A 17,826-nucleotide genomic window follows, 5' to 3' on the forward strand; every position below is an offset into this window, starting at 1 on the left:
ATTAAAAAACTATGGCTGGACTGAAACATCTCCAATCAAAGAGATGGAAATGCTCAGACAACGATTTATCTGAGCATTTCAGATAAAGTTGTGGGGGGCAGATTTAATGTGGCATGTAAACATCAGCAAACCTAGAATAGGTCTTTGCAACAACAGCAGAGTATGTTTGCATGACCTTTAGGCAGAACAAAACCATTTTGGAAACTAACACGGGTCCCATTCTGCTGTGATTTTACTGTGAAAATGAGGAGAATAGAAAAGCAGAGTGAACACACACCTCTGAAGACCAACACTACCAGTGCAGATTCCTCATTACTGCTTCCACTGAAAACCCAATTATTCAAATCATCCCTTCATGTATTATGCAAGGTGACAGCCTTCTAAGGGTGTAAAAGGCCTAAAAGGCTGACCATTAATACACCAATTTTGCTCAGTCATGGCAATGAGGCATGCTCCCTCTTCGTGTCTATGTGGCACCACATTCATTATGGAGCTTCATGCATGAGGCAGAGATTCAATTAGAAACGGCTCGCTGTGTTTAAAATCACCTGCTTAATTAGATCAGGAGGAGCACAGATAGACAAACGCCAACGTTCGGATCATTTGAGTTTTAAATGCCAATGCTGACTGATACAGGATGGATTCAACTGAAACTGATGATTGGCGCCAATCGGTGTACACACACGCACGCACACAAGTTAAAGGTTTTTCATAAGTTGTCAAATTATTTTCAGGATTTTTATAGACACTGTCCTATGTGATTTTCATCAGACTTTAAATTAACCAAGTGCAAGTAAAAAAGAAGCAGTTCAAAATAAAAGAGCTCAAAACTAAAAGAAGTTTGGATTGGGATTAAGAAATGTATTATTCTTCTGGTCTTGAATTAAACAATGCCTTAATTAGTTCATCAGCATGCTATCAAGTTCTCTAGCAACATGCCAACAATCAGTTCTGTTATGTTTGGAAGCTAGGACGAGGTAGAAGCTCAAGTAGATAAAGAACCCTTAACAGCTTTTATTCATAACTCGCTCAGCAGTACAGTAACATCAAGTATTCCTTTCCTCCATCTTATCTCTTCTTCTTCTCTCTCCTCTCTATCATATTCTCGTACACCACCTAGTGGTAGACACAACAAGTTCCTTTGATCAAAGTGTGCTGAAACAGGAAAACATCTAAAACTTGCAGGACAGAACATGAAGACAGACTTTGGACCCCACTGTTTAAGGGCTGGACATACCTCCAAGGTTACATCAGCCTCTTAGTGCTCATGGATAAACATGCACTTCTATTCAGACCATTTTTGAGCAAGTCTGTTTCACTCAAAAATAAATTGTTTTTTACTGCAGCCTTATCGGGGAAGATAATGTGATGTTTATAAAATGTCCACAAACAAAAGAAGAAAGCCAAAGATCTCATCAGAATGTATCATTTTTGTACGCTTGCTTAAAATTTTAAATAGTAGATCTCTTCTGCATGTATTTTTTTCTTATTCTGCTCATGATCTGACCAACCATTTCTGTCGTCTGCACAACCCGCATGCTCATAAACATCTAAGCTCCACACGACTCTAGATGTGCCCAGTGGGTCGCCACAGATGACAAAATTTACATCACATGGTCTTCGTGTTCCAGTAAACAGTAGCAGCTCAACATAACGATTTGAATAAGATTTTAGGAACTACAAGCATGGATTGGTTTGAAAGTATTCTATGAAAGCTCTTGCTACAAGAACCCATATTGGTTCAGAGTGTTTGCCTATTTAAAGACTCCTCCAGACCTAGCTCATCCTAAATAAATCAAAGAATCAATGCGATTTCAGTGAAAAATAAACTAATTCTGTAAACGAGTCAATGCAGAACAGGGGAAAAACTAAATAAGCAACAAGAATGGAGATTACTAAATAAAGGAAAGAGCTTACAAAACAAATCGGTCCCTAAGGACAAAAAAGAAATGTCGTTAGAGAAATAAAGATAGAAAAACAAATATGAATCTGTAAATGTTTGTTCTGCTACTTAATGAGACCATAGTCATTCCTGTGAACCCTGCAACTGCAACATCTCGTTCTCCTGACTCGTCTATTCATTAATCCCTCTATCCATTCCTCCTCCGCTCCCTCTTTCGTGTTGATGTATTCTTTATGCTAATAAGATGAAAAGGGAGGGGATGCTTATGTAAATGTTCTGTAGCAGCCACTGCGTCGGTCCCCAGCGAGCACCGAAAGCGTCTCGTCTCGCACTCAATCACTCGCCGAGTAACGACTGTTGTGGCACCAGTCTTATGGCTCCAGAACAATGTCTGCTTAATGAGGTGGAATGGTGTGTCTGCACGGACACACATGCACCACCAGATCGGAGGCTGGGACAAATCCACCACCTTATTATGATACATAAACAGCTTGGGTGTACTTCCTTAATTGCAGGCTTTAGGGTGTGTGTTTAAGTCGTGTATAGGAGGGTAACATTAAACCTACGCACCAAACCGGGTCGTCTTTCCTCAATTTAAAGCTTAAGTAGAGCAAGGATGACAAATGCCTTGCAATACATATTAAAGATGCTTTCAAGAAATAAACAGTTTCTGCTCTGGATCCAAATTCTCATTAAAGGAGGATTATCACATGCTAAATGCCAAATGCTATAATCTAAGTTTTGGTCCTCATTTTGCTTGTTAGGGAGTGCCTTACCACTTCTGCATAACTTTAAACTGAATTTTTAAAACTTCCATGATTAATATTTACTTTTGTGACTTAAACTCTCATGAGAAAAATCTGCCTCCAAAAATACAAGTTTGTTGCAAAGGAGGAAATGTGGCTTTGGGACGTTTTTCTATTCAATAACTTCTGAGGCGATGGCAGAGACGACACAGTCAGCATGAAAAACTGCTGGTCCAACCGTTAATGTTACAGCGCTTATAGTCTGAAACTGTACCATAATGTCTTCAAACCAGATAAAGTTTGCTATCTTCACAGATATTTAATAAATAATGCCTAAGAGACATATCTCAATAAAGGATTAATCACACAGAGCAACAATAACTGGGAGTAGGGATTGTACTTCAGAACATAAATATGTTAAAACCTTCAAATATTGAATTTTCTTCCTCTTTTGCCAGAGGCGGCTGCTAAAATATGATGAAAATTTTAGAAAAGTCTTCTTGCTTGTGTTCACTCAAAGTTTTATTTATGTCCTTTAACATCTCAGAGTTTACCACTTTCACATTTCATGTCTGTCAAGTAGGACAAAATTAATGCTTAGGAATAGAGTTTGATTACAAATTGATTCAACTATTAACGAGCACAATAATCCCGTCTCCAAACAAAAAGAGCAATAAGCACAGAACCAGTAGAGTGCTACTCTGCTATTTCACATTAAATTGTTGCCCACATGCAGCTGCAGTGTTATTGATCTTTGTGTGCAGTTTGTGAATTCTTATAAAACACAATAAATAAAGCTTAATTTAAATGTTCTTCACTGCTGAGCAATACAACCGATTTAAAGCTGACATTTACAGCAGATAACAGGAACTGATCAATAAATTTTTTGTCAAGGTTGTAGATGCCATCATCAGTTACACAATTGCTTAATGTACTTTGGGAGTGATCTAAACTATGGAAATATTATTTTAGTTGACCAAACCTTGATTTTTAGGCCTTGAGCATTGTAAGAGTTATTTGTAATCACCCCATTAATCCTACATAGCTCATGACCAATGCTCTTCAATAACAATAAAATGGAGAGCTGTCGGTTTATGTTAGCGGTCAAGTCTTTGTGTGTCTGCTGTTATGTCATAATCTGTTTTCAGATATCTGCTTGAAATTTTCAAACTCTTGGAATACAAATATTTAACTGCAAACAGATGGTCTCTATTTACCAATTAGGTTATTCTTAAGGCATTTTGTTACACTTGGTTTTATGAAGGGGTTTATGAATAAAGGGGCTTAATACTACTCATTACTGCATCTCAGTTTCTTTTTACACTGAGCTGGAGCTCTGAATTTCCTTTAAGTCATTGACTAATTTTAACTGTCAGTCCCACATAAACACAAAATCAATACAATGGCCCTTACACCACCCTTAATGAATGAATTAGAGTCTTTTTTCCATCTTTCCATGAAGTCACTTTTCTTCTGTCTCCTCCAAGTCTACGAAAATGACAATAACAACCAACTTCACACTGACCCTTTGATTTCTGAGGCTGCCTTTGCTCCAGGGATGGTGATTTGCTAAAGATCAATAACTAGAAAGTAAAAAGGCACAAATCAACTACATGCAGTTGTCAATTAATTTTATTGCATGTTTGCAGCCTTATTAATTTAAAGTTTTCAAGTTATGATTCGAAGATGAATCACTGAAACAAACTCATTCTTGATGCTGCAAACAGAATGTGAATGTAGAGCAAAGTGCTGCACAAATGCAAGCTATTTGCCATTTACTGTAATTGGAGATCATTGTCTTGTACAAGATACAACCTTAGAGAAGAGAAAACTGGTTTACAGAAGAGTTCATGTTCATGTTGGTTCAGCCCTGCTCTGGTACAAGCCCCACACAGTCTGAAGAAATGCATCTTGGACCAATACATTAAAATCTTTTTAGAAAATCTGTCAACTTGTCTCCCAGAAATCTCACCAACCAGTCATATATGACCAGTCTTTAATTGAATTGCCATAACCTTTCACATTCATTACATTCATCAAGGGCCATTGAGTCTGAGATGGAGCTCTTGAGTTTTTTGTAGTTTATTTGAGCGTGCAACAGATGGATTCACAGCTAATCTTGATAGAGTGCAGATAGGTGATGCTCCTACATGTTCTCATTTATGGGTGATATTTTACACCAAGGACTCAATGACTCAATCATTTAGAAATTGTATTAAAACAGTATCTCAACAGTTGGAAAACTGACATCTTTCCTTCCTGATGTCAGAAGGAAACTCCATGAAGTACTTGAGGTTTTTTAACTATGGAAATCTGGGCAGATTTGTGTATGTGTAGCCTGAATAATTAAACAATTGCTAATCTCCCTCTTGTGAGTATGACACGTTCAGCGAGGTCAAAATGAAGAAGTCGTTTCATTTCCTGCACTCCAGCCTAGTGAACCAAAACTCACAGGATGGATTGCAGACTCTCCCCAATTCTTGTTTTTATTCTCTCTCTTCTGCCCCTCTCTTTTCATCGTCATTCATTTCATCAATCTCCTCTCCAGACTTCTGAAATCAACTCCTCCACTCATCTCTTTACTTCCATTTCCTGTGTTAACTTTTCCACCTCTTTCCATTTCAAATCATGCTTTCATTACAGCTTTGCATTCATTCATTTCTCCAGCTTTCTATTTCGCTATAGTTTGCCCTTTTCTTGCCCCGCCTTCTCATCACAAACACACACTCTCTATTGCAGACTCAGCACTTTTGTTCTGCAGTCCTCTGCAGACATTGAAGTGTGCTGATTTACACTTTCACAACCTACCGTACCAAGCCTCAGAGCAAAACTATGACACACCCAGTATCTGCACTATCTTTCAAAAGTGACAAGAAAATGCGTAGCCTATGTATTCACCATGTTCTCTTTGCTCATACATAAAAGAATAAAGTAGAAACACATTTGAATTTACAAACTGCACCATATATATGATGACCTAAACACAACTCATAAAAGGAGGGGAAAAGGAAAACAAACATATGCTGGACATTGCTCAAACCATAAACCCGAGAGGTCCACCCACCAGCAAGTCAACAGCCCAAAACTTACATCCAGGGCTATGATGCTGAATTAGAATGCCTCCAGTTTAAAAATTTAGTTTTTAAACTGGACCTCAATTAGGTCCAATTTAAAACCTAAATGTTAATCTGAACAAGATTTGAAAACTAATGTGCACAGATGCCCAAATTCAGTCTGACTGAGGTCAAAATATTATTTTATTTCTTTTCAAAGAAGGATGATCAAAAATTTGCTTCAAGACCTGCAAAGCTGATTGAGACATACTCCAGAAAACCTTCCGCTGGTTTCCTCTAGAAAGCTGATTTAGCAAGGTACTGACTCAGATAGGCTGGAAACAAAGCCCCATCTGAGGTTTTAGACATCTTCCTCTTCATAAAAATGCACTACTTTGTGTTAATCTGACATTTAAATTCCAATAAAATACATTGAGGTTTGTGGCTGTCATGAAACAAAATGTAAATATATATATATATACAGTATATATTAATGGAGAATGACGAATTTCACAAAGGTTGCAGTGACAAGCTATTAACTCCTAGTTTACTGCATAGCCAGCCAGAAGTATTCAGTTCCCCAATCACATGCACACATGTTTGCGTGGCTATCTTTGAGGCGACTTCCCATCGACTTCCAATCATTTCTACAGCCTAAACCTTACCCTTATCCTAACCCTAACCCTATCCATTACATACCTAACGCTAACCAACACTTAATTCATGCCTTAGTCCTAAATCTAACCCCTGACCCAAAAACAGCATTTCCCCTTGTGGTGACCAGGCTTCGGTCCCCACAAGGAGCAGTGGGTCCCCACAATGTAGTATGTGTCAGGAAAATGGTCTCCACAAGGTATTACAAACAAACACACGCACACACACCCACGCACACACACACACATCTATATGGAGACATTGTTTCCGACTACACATTAGGGCTAGAGGCGAGCGGTAATAAGGCCAGGCTGGTGGAGTTAGTCTTTACTGACACAGCAAAATAGCAATGTTAAGCACACTGGGGTATTTTCCTGTCGGTTGTTGATTAATAAGAAGCCAGAAGTTGTAAGTGTATAATGTTGTGTGTTTCACAGAGCTGTTTTGAAACTTTATTGCACTGAGACAATCACTGGAGTTTGAGTCTGCAGAGCTTTTTCTATTAGTGGTGGGTGGATTAAGACATCCCAAAGCACTGGAAATTGTTTGGAAGCATTACAGCAGTGCAGAAACACTTGACCATTTAGTACATATTATTGATGAAGTAGTACTGCAGCTGCAGTAACGGAGAGGTGAAATTGAGGGTTTGATTTTAGTTGATGAAGGAAAGCTGGGGGTTATACATTTTGTTGTTTGTTTACCAGAGATAAAATCCTGGGCTGGGGCCTCCAGAACATACGGATACCCTGACCCTGGAGAGCAAACAAACCATATGAAATTGTTACACAATGCACAGCTTGGATGTGTGCATTTTTTCTCTCTCTAAGATTCCATTTTTCATTTCATCACTGCAGGAAAAAAAGTTAAGTACATAATGTCATTACTTTGTGATGGATGTAGGCCCTGTTCACATGCAGCAGTTTAACAAATGTACAAGGTAACAGAAAGAGTGATGGGGCAATGTGGGGCGAACAGGGGCAAGAGATAATTATGTCATTGGTGTCCTTGTGATGCATAATTGTGAGGTTGAAAGAAAAGGACACATATTCCCTTTTTATTAACAAAAACCTGTAAATGTGGCATGGTTTGGTATTCTAAGTCAATATTCTTGGAATCGTGCTTCACAGCAAATACACCAGTAAGTGCTTTGGTGGAAAATTGAATGAAATAGAAAGAATGTGAGAAGAAATGTTTAAGTCTTGCCACATATTCCAAATTGGGAATGTGTTGGTCCATTATAAAACTAATGAACTAAATATTGATATTTTTTATTTAATGCAAGTTCTAGGTGTATGAATGATTTTGCAAGCAACTGGAGCACCTATACAAATACTGAAGTATTAAAAAAATCATGCAATCCATGTTATTTTTGTGAATACCTGAGCAAATAAATTAATAAATGTGAAAGCTGTTTTGATCATCCTCTAGTGGCTGGCTGCGCTCCAGTCCTTCACAATATCAGATCATCACAACGCAGTTATTATTGATGCAAAATACACCAAACCTATTACTTGTAAATTAATGTATAAGGACTTAAAATAGGAACCTCAGACTATGTCTCCCTCTGGCATCACAAATATGAAAAAATAAATGAAAAGGGTAAAAAGTTTGCACCTTTCAGCCCAGTCTGGAAACAAATCAGTAAGGTATGGGGGGAAAGTGAGTTGTGGACAGGCCCTGGTCTCACTGAGGATTAGAGAGTAATAACTCAAAACATGGGGCTCAAATGGATGGAGCAGAAGGCGCACAGTAACCCTTATGCTTCAGCTTGCACACAGCCTAAGAGGAGGGATAAGAAAAGCTGATGGATTGTCATCCAAGAGGGAAGTGAAGAGAGCTGAGTGGCAAGAGCAAACAAGAAAAAGTGAAGGAGAGGTCAGAGAGGTTGGAAAAAGACAGAAAGTGAGATTAAGATAACTGAGATCAGGAAGATGAAGCAAAGATTTAATACAACAAATCAGATTAGCAGGGAAAGGTTACGAAATGAGGCATACAACAGATAGAACAGGTTGGAAACTAGACTTTAAAAAGTTAGTAGCAAAGTAACATCTAAGTTCTTTGTGGCCTTTGACGAATAAGCCTCAGTTTTACGGGGAGGAGTTGCCCTGTATAAAGCATGTGCTGATATCACAATCCAAACACATAAAAATTAATCATGGCATTCATAAAACTCCACCGTTTATGGTGGAGCAGCTGCAGTAAAGCCCATCAACAGCAATGAGGTAAGTGATTTACAGTAACCTCAGCGCCACATTTGAAAACTGCAGTAGCTCTGATCTGTGGCCCAAACAGCACTTCATCAAGGCAATTTGTTTTCACTGTAACTCTTGCCAACTGTAAGACTAGGTAATACTGCAGTTTACGCTCAACACCATGATACAAAAAATATTTCTAGAAGTTGCTCCAAAATCTAAATTAATCTGGTTAAACTTGAGATCAATTATTCCTTCACTACTTTATTATTAAGTTAAAGAAACAATCCATACACCACCCTTCCTCATGGCTGCATGCTTCATCTTACCCTGCTCTCCCTCATTATTCACCCTCAGAGTCCTGCATTTTTCAGTGTTTCGACAGACTGTGAGGAATTCGACCAGGGTGCAGCATTATTCTTTAAAACAGCTCCCAGTGGCTTTAGAAACTCAATGACTTTGGCGACCCAGTGAGTCTCTCTGGTGACGACTGTTGGGATGGATGGTCTAACCTCTGATTACGCCATCGGAAGATTATACTTGTTGAAAGTCAGAGTCAAAATGCTGTTTGCAGCACCATGTAATGTAATCGGGATAGGTTCCCTGCAGCATGCTCAAACACAACAGTCTTTGAGGAAACTGAGATTTTGATTGTCCAACAGAATGTTTTCCCAGTAATTTAACCATTCCCCACTTTGGGTCTGCTTTCAGAGTGAACTTGCTTGGACTTTCAGCCTTGGCCACGTTAGCAGTTGTTTCTCTACTTGTAGACTATTTTTCACATAGTTGAATAGTTGATTTATAATTCCTTTAGTCCGCTTTAAATCACAAGACTAACCTGATACAATCTCCTCTCTAAAGGCCTCAGACAGTTCTTTCAAGACCTTAGTTTCACTTCATCAAGGAGGAAAACAAACTAAATTTGAGTACAAACTTGTGTGTATTTTCAACCATTTAAATGTGTGGGGGTGTTCAAATTTGTTCCTCACCAGAAGTTGTTTTTAATTATATTTTACAGAAAAATCTACAGTTCTTTTTTTTCCAGTTTTTATTGGGTTATTTGAATGAACAGTGCTGTTAAAACTGATACTAAATAAAAAACAGGCTGTGTGTAGTCTCCTAATTTTTATCACGACTAAATAGACATTTTGAACACAAGTACTGTATATAGTGTAAAAAAAACAAGCCATGAGAATATTTGCCAACCTTTCTTACAATTGAGCTAATTGTGGATCAAAAGAGATCCATAATTAGTTATAACAAAAGGTCTTCCTTTGAGAAACATTTATTTCAGAAGTAAAAACAATACACTACACACGTATAATGCCACATAAAAACTTTGAGGCATTTTGCCTTAATCTAAACGTTTTTTAGGCCGCCTGCATCACCTTGATGTCTCGCATTGTTTTTTTAAAGGCTTGAGTCCACTACAATCTACCTGAATTTCCCCAGGTAAAAAAAAAAAAATAATGATCTAGGTTAAAAATACAATAAGAATTAACATTTTTACTATTTATAATTATGCATTTTATGTTTCACAAACAACAACTTTTTCAGTTAATAAGAAAATTACAATATATTTAGGCCAATATGTTCAAGTAGTGGATCCATTTAAGCCTCATCTATGACCCCAGTGCTTGTTGGAACATCTTTCCTTCCATGGACTATCGTTGATAAGTCATGATTACTACAGACTGAATATCTTAAAACAGACGAATGATTACAAAGCTTGAAGTGATCAACTTCCTACCTTCCTTCCTGTTACCTAAACAGTCGTCACTGTGTATGTTCCATACAGAATGCAGGTGTTTACTTGACTCTTGAGATTTTTAAAGATTTCTAACATCTTCAGTTAGAAATTCAGTTTCCTAATAGAGACTGGAAGCTCTAAACAACAAAACAGTAACATTGTTGTAACAAAAAATAGCCTCGTTTGTTATAAGTTTCTGTCTCTCTTTAATGATGAGCCCCAGATATGTCTCAACATGAATTAAACCCATTTTTCTTTGGGGCTTTTAACAACATTTTGTGCCTCACTGATTTTGAATCAGTTTTCAATCAGCTTCCTTTGGTAAGAGTTTTCACATCAACAAATTTTACCTCAATCCAGTAGCACACAGCTAGAGGATTTTTTTAGTTTCAGAGGCTTTACCACCTTGTGAAAGGTGTACAAATGTTACACATGACATTTCCATGTGATTAGTCCTGGCTGTATTGAGTGCCATATTCACTCTATCAATCCCATCCTTAAGATAGCAATAATAAATGTGAGTTAGTGTGGCAGTCAGCAACTTTTCAGTGTACTGATAAACCAGCTGGACGTGGGTCACAACCTGCATAATAAAAGCAATGTAACAGCAGCTCAAGATCTTACACACACACAGCTCGAGTGGCAGAGGATCAAATATTGAGCAGGTCTGGACTCCTTGGTTACTTAATATATTAAAGTGAAAGTTCCACCAACTCTGCGTGTATGCGAGTGTCACATCCTGTTTCCTGGACTTGGCAGGTGCCTCAATGTGAATGACACTTGAACACCCCCATCATGCGTCAGCATGGAGCACAACAAACACGCGCCCATCAACAGGACATACGTGGCTTCTGCATAGTGTTGAAAAGCTCATTGAATGCGCATGGTGGAGCTAAATGTGTTTTTCAATCACAGGTCAGGTTAATGTTTTAAGACCAGATAATCAACTAAATGCTACTCATGCAAAACAAGAAAAATTGTCCCTTGCACTGTCACACATTTGACATTTGTCAGAGCTATGACTTAATAAGTCACAAGGTCTTTCGTGTGGGAATTTTTTTTTATCAAATGGGTAAAAATGAATACAGAACATCTGGCTTAAAATGAACATAAAACAAGCAGTTTAAAATGAATCAACTTTATTTTTGATCTATTGTCACAGTCATGAAACACAGGAAACCCTCCATTACGGCTGTAAAAGAAAAGAGCTTTTACAGCTACATACTTCATTTTCAAAGTCACAGTTCAGTATGTTTCAATCGAGAGAAACAAAAACTTGCTATTTTAGATCTAACTGGAATTAAGCTTTTTTAAATAAATTTTTTAATAAGATTGTACAAACACTTAACAATCAGATGTACTTAATGGATCATAAAAGCACAGCTGTATTCTACCCAGTGTTCTGGACTGGTTGATTAATGTAGGCAGTTGGATTTGGACTTTCACTGATTATTCTTCAGTATCAGTGTTTCCATTCACCCTGATGTTGTTTCAGGAGAGTAATTCAATTCTGTTTTCTCTGGTGTCACTTTTAAAGTTGCAATACAATCTGGCTTTGTGAACTTAGTGTTGCTGATAAACATTCTGCCTGTCTTCAGATGTTATTATTTGATACATGCGTGCACTGAACCACGCATGACTGCACCGGACACAGTCTGCATGAATATTGTTACACTCCTACCTCCTATTAAAAAAAAAGGTTCTTGCAGTTTTTCTAGTCTTAAGCACACAAAAGAACAACTGTATTCCTCCCTTTTATGCTTTACTAAACAAAAACAAAGCTTGTGATACAGTATAGCCCCCATTACTCAAAGTTGTTTGAGTCTCAACAGCAGTAACTCAAAGTTGTTTTTACGAACAACTTGATCAGAGGTTCAGGAGGAATTATGTGTCACTCTTAATTATAACACCACTTCAGTTTGATGTTTGCTGACATTAGTTTCTCTTTAAAACTTCCACTACAACATTTCAATCACACTGCAGTCTACACTTTGCCTGGAACACTACATTTTTCTTGTTTGGTCATTCTCATATATTTGTAAGGAATTTCTGTCAAGCTTTAGCTGTCACTGGTATGTTCTTGAAAGGTGGAGTTTTTTGGGGTTTTTTAAAGTGAAATTCCAGGTCTAAAAGATAAGACACAAAGTGACAAGCATCTTCATCAGAATCCTTACACCTCCCAAAATTTCCACTGGTACATTCACTTCTGTTTATGTTGATCTTGGCTTTTATGAAGCAATCGCTGCTAACCACCGTTTGGTTTATTAGATTGTGGTGTATAAGCATTCTCTAGAAGAGAACTCAGAAGTCTCACTGGCTAGCTCTGGCTGCATGTCTGTGTCCTTTGAAAAATGTCTGTGCCCAGGCGTTTCATCAGGTGGTTTTCTGGCCTGACATTTTCATCCAGTTCCTATCATTATCAAAGAAGGATAGGTGAAGAAACACGGACAGGAACAAAGCAACGACCACAAGATAGGTGATGAAGGCGAAAAGACAACAAGGACAAAAAAAAAAATTTAGATAGATGAACACGAAAGCATGGGAGCGCCATTGGTCGCTAGGTGCCTACCGGTCACCATGGCAACATGTGGTGCCATGCTGAGCTCCTGCTGACATCACACCTGTTGAGGCGAAACGTGTGTGCGTGTCATCTTGGAGCCAATTATATGACATATCAGTGCAAGGTGGATTGAAAGTGAGAGCAGGAACGAGTCAGGGGACAGAAAACGAAACGGCAGCTGTGTGGATTTTATCACCTCACGGACACAGCTGCTAACACCGTGTGTTAGAGTGTGTTGCCCCTGGGAGGCTGAGCATGGAAGAGGGGGACAGTGAACAACAAGGCTGAGAAAGGATTCTTCATGTAGACTCTCACATGCTTGCAAATGATTCTCTCTGCAGCAATGCGGACAAAGTAATGAACATGAAGGGGGTGGGAGGAAAAGACCATTGGCTAGAAGTTGTTTTTTCTATGCAGAATCTGCTGGTTTCTGGTATCAAGATAAGGTAGTTAGTTAGATAGAAGAAAGATTTAACTTACAGGAAAGAACACTTTGGCTCTTTGGAAATATTTTGAGTCCTCCAGGATCCATGCAGTCTCGACATGGTACCTGCAGGAGCGCTACATATCACTCTTATGGACACAAATCGTTTTACAACTACAGCTGACAAAACTACAAGCAATCTGTCCGGAAAGCAGGTGGCTGCAGCAGATAGCCTAACTAATTATGCCACTAATATCAGCTTATTAGACTCCCAGAGTTCATCCAAAAATAAAATGGTATTTTACTCTGCACAATTTAATTCAGTGAATGTTTATTCTACATTCTTACTTACATCTATGAATCGAACATAAAAACAATAAATAGAAGTAGGTCATTGGTTCCCAAAGATCATTCTTGCTTGCCAAAAAATATGTTCAGGCTAATGAAATCAACAAATTTGAATCACTACATCAATTGCTGCTGCTATTAATTGACTTAATAGTACGGGTGTGATGGTACAGAGCTAAGTGGGCAAAGTTCCAGTCTGGTGTGCAACTTTAGTGGTAGCTGGAAGTTCGCCTGGTTTGTTTTGGTGTCACTTTTTAATGTTTGCTTTTTAAGGAGTATTGAAGTTCCTTATTCAATTACAAAGTTGATGGAGGAAGAAAGAAGGACTGAAGCGAAGGTTTGTCAGCATTTTTAACATCTTAACTTGCCACAAACAACTTAAAGTCAAATGTAAACGCCACTGGTACAGGAGCAAAATTAGCTGCACACAAGCAGACATTTCATTCAGATTTTGTGTTGCAGAATTCCCTCTGAGGAGAGGAGAAGATATTGCAACATCTGAACTGACTATGATGGATTGTATTATATATCAAAACAACTTTGAAGTATTGCAAACATTTTTTATTCTCAAATATTAGTACAGTCTTATTAAAAAATGAATCTTCACTTTAATTGACAACCTTTACTATTTTCAAATGGTGTTATTGTCACAAAATTTATCCTTTCATCAGTTTTACCCAATTGCCCCAGTCAATTCTTTACAGCTATTTAACACACAAATTATTTGTCTTGTGTCCTTGCTTACAGGTATTTTGTGGGTCAGAAGCAGAAGTATGGGAACCACTGTTCTGTGAATAACATTAAGGTTACAGAAATCAATGTTATTTAAGCAACAGAAAAAATAGTTGGTTTTCTGCTTTAAATTCTCTTAGATCATGTGGCACTTTTTTGTTCAAGGTTTAATTTAGCACAGTTACACCTTGAAACCATGTTTTTGTTAAAGATCATCATGCCTTAAAACCTCAGAACCTTGACTAACTGATTTTAAATGGCATATTTTCTTTTACAAGAAAAATGAATATTATATATATATATATATATATTTACAGTATATACTGTATATATAAGAAAAAAAAACTGAAGCTGATGTGGATTTGTCTTGGCAAGTATAATGCTCTCACTAAAGAAAGCCTACCTGGGATTTTTTTTTGTGGCATCACGGTGAGTTACATTCTATGGCAATGATTATACCTTTTGTGTATGGACCTACTGTATATTTTCCTGGTATCTTCAGAATTTCATGTCTTCCACCTTTAGAACAAAAGTACAAAAAGTCACATCTGATTTTCAAACTGAAAGATTTTCTCAGATAAATACGGCCATCCCTTTAAGATTAATCTCTTCACAAAATGTAGAATAATATCTAAATTCATACAGTATTTGTGAAGGATCCATTGATTTAGTGTGAACAGAAAAACTGACAGGATGCTCCTGAATGCCCAGAGATTATACTCAGACACACACAAATAAAAAACTCCTCCGCAGAGGAAGAGAAGCCCTGCCAGGATCCCTCTTCCTCCATGAAGTCCACTTTTCATCTCTGCCAGAGCTCCTCCGCCTGCTGCCTCCGTCACAATGCAGCGCTGTAAAGTTCAACGCCGCCCCCTGCTGACCAATACACACACAGCAACAAGCCTTTCCCCACAGACTGCACCGGCTGGTTGAACAGCCAACAGTTGGTGAAAATACCATATGCTCACTCCTGCGGCACTTGTTTTTCTATTTATGCTCTCCAAATGGAGGCATTGAGGGGGATGAAAATCATTCAGCTTTGCAGCTCAGAGTTACTGTCGGGTTTAATGAGGCCAGACTGTTTTAAGGGAAAACTTTCACTTAATAGGGCTAAGAAATGCTTCATTATTTGTGCTTTGAATTAACCCGGAAAGAATTAAGTTTTGCATAAAAGATCAATCTGTATTTATATCTAAAGCCATAAAATAACTTTAAAAGAGGACCTATTGTCTATGACCTACACAAAAAATATTGATTATATTTTTTGCATAAAAATCATTCATTTTAAGTTCCTTTTGGAATGAGCTGATTTAGGGCCTAATGACATTTTTATGCAAATAAACTGCTGCTGGCTGCATCCCCCAACTCAATTCTTGTATTCGAACTTCATATATACATGAGAAAATGGCTGAAAAACAAATGGTACATCTCTGACCCTTGCGAGACTCCTGCACAACCATCAAGGAGCAGCAACCATTCCTGGATGTCAACAACACTTGTCTTTTCCAGCAGCCATTGTACAGCTCATAAGGTGGTAAAACCTGCTGACCAGCTCCACTCCGATTGTGTCTCCAGACACCAAAAAACATTAACTTATTGACAGAAGACAGTTTGGGATTTATGCTTGCACTCCTTTTAGAAGTTTTACATAATATGACCCCTTTAAAGAATATATCTGAACATTTCTCACCATGAAAGAATAAAAAAAAATTATATATGTATATTTTTACAAAGTTCAATCAAAGGATATAAAAACTTGATCAACGTTTATAGGACCATTTACTGAACAGCATGTATGAATGACTTTATTTAACACAGTATGTGTCCTTTAACCCCCAGCTGATGGAGGCAGATGGCTACCCTTCCTGTGTCTGGTTCTGCTCAGGGTCTAGTCTCCACCATGACACTTCATCCCATGCACACTAAAAATGAAGGACTACAGAAAAGACTGCATTTAATCTTCATTTATTTTCTTCTCCCTCTTTTCTATTTGACAATCAGGAATTATATAAAGACTGATAAACTGAATTAAAATGCATTGATCTAATCAGGATATTTATAGATTCACTTTACTTCATTACACTCTGTTTCTTGAATTGGGTTTATTTAGGAAGAAGTGAATGAGAACTTGAATTAGTTTTTGTTTAATATAAACTTTACTTGCAATGAAAACAATGGATGGATAGAAGTTCTACCCGTTTTCTCTCTGCCTCAAGAAGATTTGTTGTGAATAACTGTGCTCTGCAAGTCAAACTAAATGAATGTTTCTGTTGCAGCTTGTTGCTGTGAAAAGTTTGAAAGCATGTTATAAAACCTGAGATAGCTACAAGGGATGAAGGAGCGCTATGTGGAATGAAAGTGGTAAAATGAGGGATATAACAATAAATCCTCCTCACAAGTCACTACATTATTATACATTATTGACTCAATAAGAATCAAATTGGATTCTAGCAAATAAAAAAAAAAATTGTATTATGATGCCTAGGCGTAAATTCAAACTGGAAGACTCTTTAGCCCCACCTGCATCATCCAATCGGCGCATCCCGCTCACCATCGACGACCTATCAACGCTGGACCAAGCCACGTCATGGCCAATCACCGACCAAGCCCCAGTTGAAAAGGACCTCCATCCATGGCATCTTCCGCTTTCCAGCTGCGCTCAACCCACCTCCGCCCCTTCTCCACCTCCACTCTCCTGGCTCTCCAGGCTCGCATTCTTCACCGACCTCCACCACCAGTGTCGGGTCCCGGGGGATGACATTCCTAACCAGCATCAGGAATGCTCATCCGAGCTTACTGTAATTCACAGCTCGATGTCCTCAGCCGGGGCCCCGAGCGCCAAAGAACTTTAATTCATGTATGTCAATAAACCCTTTTAATCGCTATCTTTCTCCGTCTGAGTCTCTCCAGATTGAAATGAAATTGAAACTGAATTGCACAACACTCATGTGAGAAGAGAACAGATATATTACTGGATAATTTTAGAATCTAGAGTTGCAGCTGTGCATCTTGCTAATCTTAACACACTCACAGCTTTCTGCTTGTTTGGTCTTGAACAAATTAACAGTTTCCTGGAAAAAAAAGACCAACTCAGCTTTTCTGTAGCCTTGTAAAGGTCAAAGGTGCAGCAACAGCTGCTGATGCAAGACTGAACCCAATCTTGTAAGGGAATGAAAGATGTGGGGTGCAACCAGTGGGGCAAGGGAAGCCAAACTTTAAATGAAGAACTTGAAGGATTTACAGGTGAAATTTGGGCCATTTGGTTTGCAGGTTCAAGATACAGCAGATACAGCAACTCAAGGAAATTGAAATTACAGAGTGAAACCAAATAAAGCAAAATGTTATGCTCAGATAGATTCAAAATCATTAACCTTAAATCATCATTATACTCAATTACTGGTGCAGTTCAGTGGTGTGTGTAAAGAAAATAATTATTGTTTGGTGCTTAATATAGCTAATCCACG

General features: G+C 38.1%; 1 protein-coding gene across 1 annotated transcript in view; it reads right to left on the reverse strand.

Annotated features, from left to right (window-relative positions):
- Positions 1-17,136, reverse strand: part of LOC116707966 (chloride channel protein 2-like) — an 82,518-nt gene extending 65,382 nt beyond the window's left edge. The window contains exons 1-2 of the mRNA XM_032545672.1: positions 17,031-17,136; positions 7,058-7,108 (exon numbers count right to left, since the gene is read on the reverse strand). Of these exons, the coding sequence (XP_032401563.1) occupies positions 7,058-7,108; positions 17,031-17,136 (157 nt within the window). The remainder of the gene's footprint in view (positions 1-7,057; positions 7,109-17,030) is intronic.
- Between the last annotated feature and the right edge of the window lie 690 nt (positions 17,137-17,826).

Source organism: Xiphophorus hellerii, chromosome 18 (genome assembly GCF_003331165.1).
Source record: "Xiphophorus hellerii strain 12219 chromosome 18, Xiphophorus_hellerii-4.1, whole genome shotgun sequence".
NCBI lineage: Eukaryota > Metazoa > Chordata > Actinopteri > Cyprinodontiformes > Poeciliidae > Xiphophorus > Xiphophorus hellerii.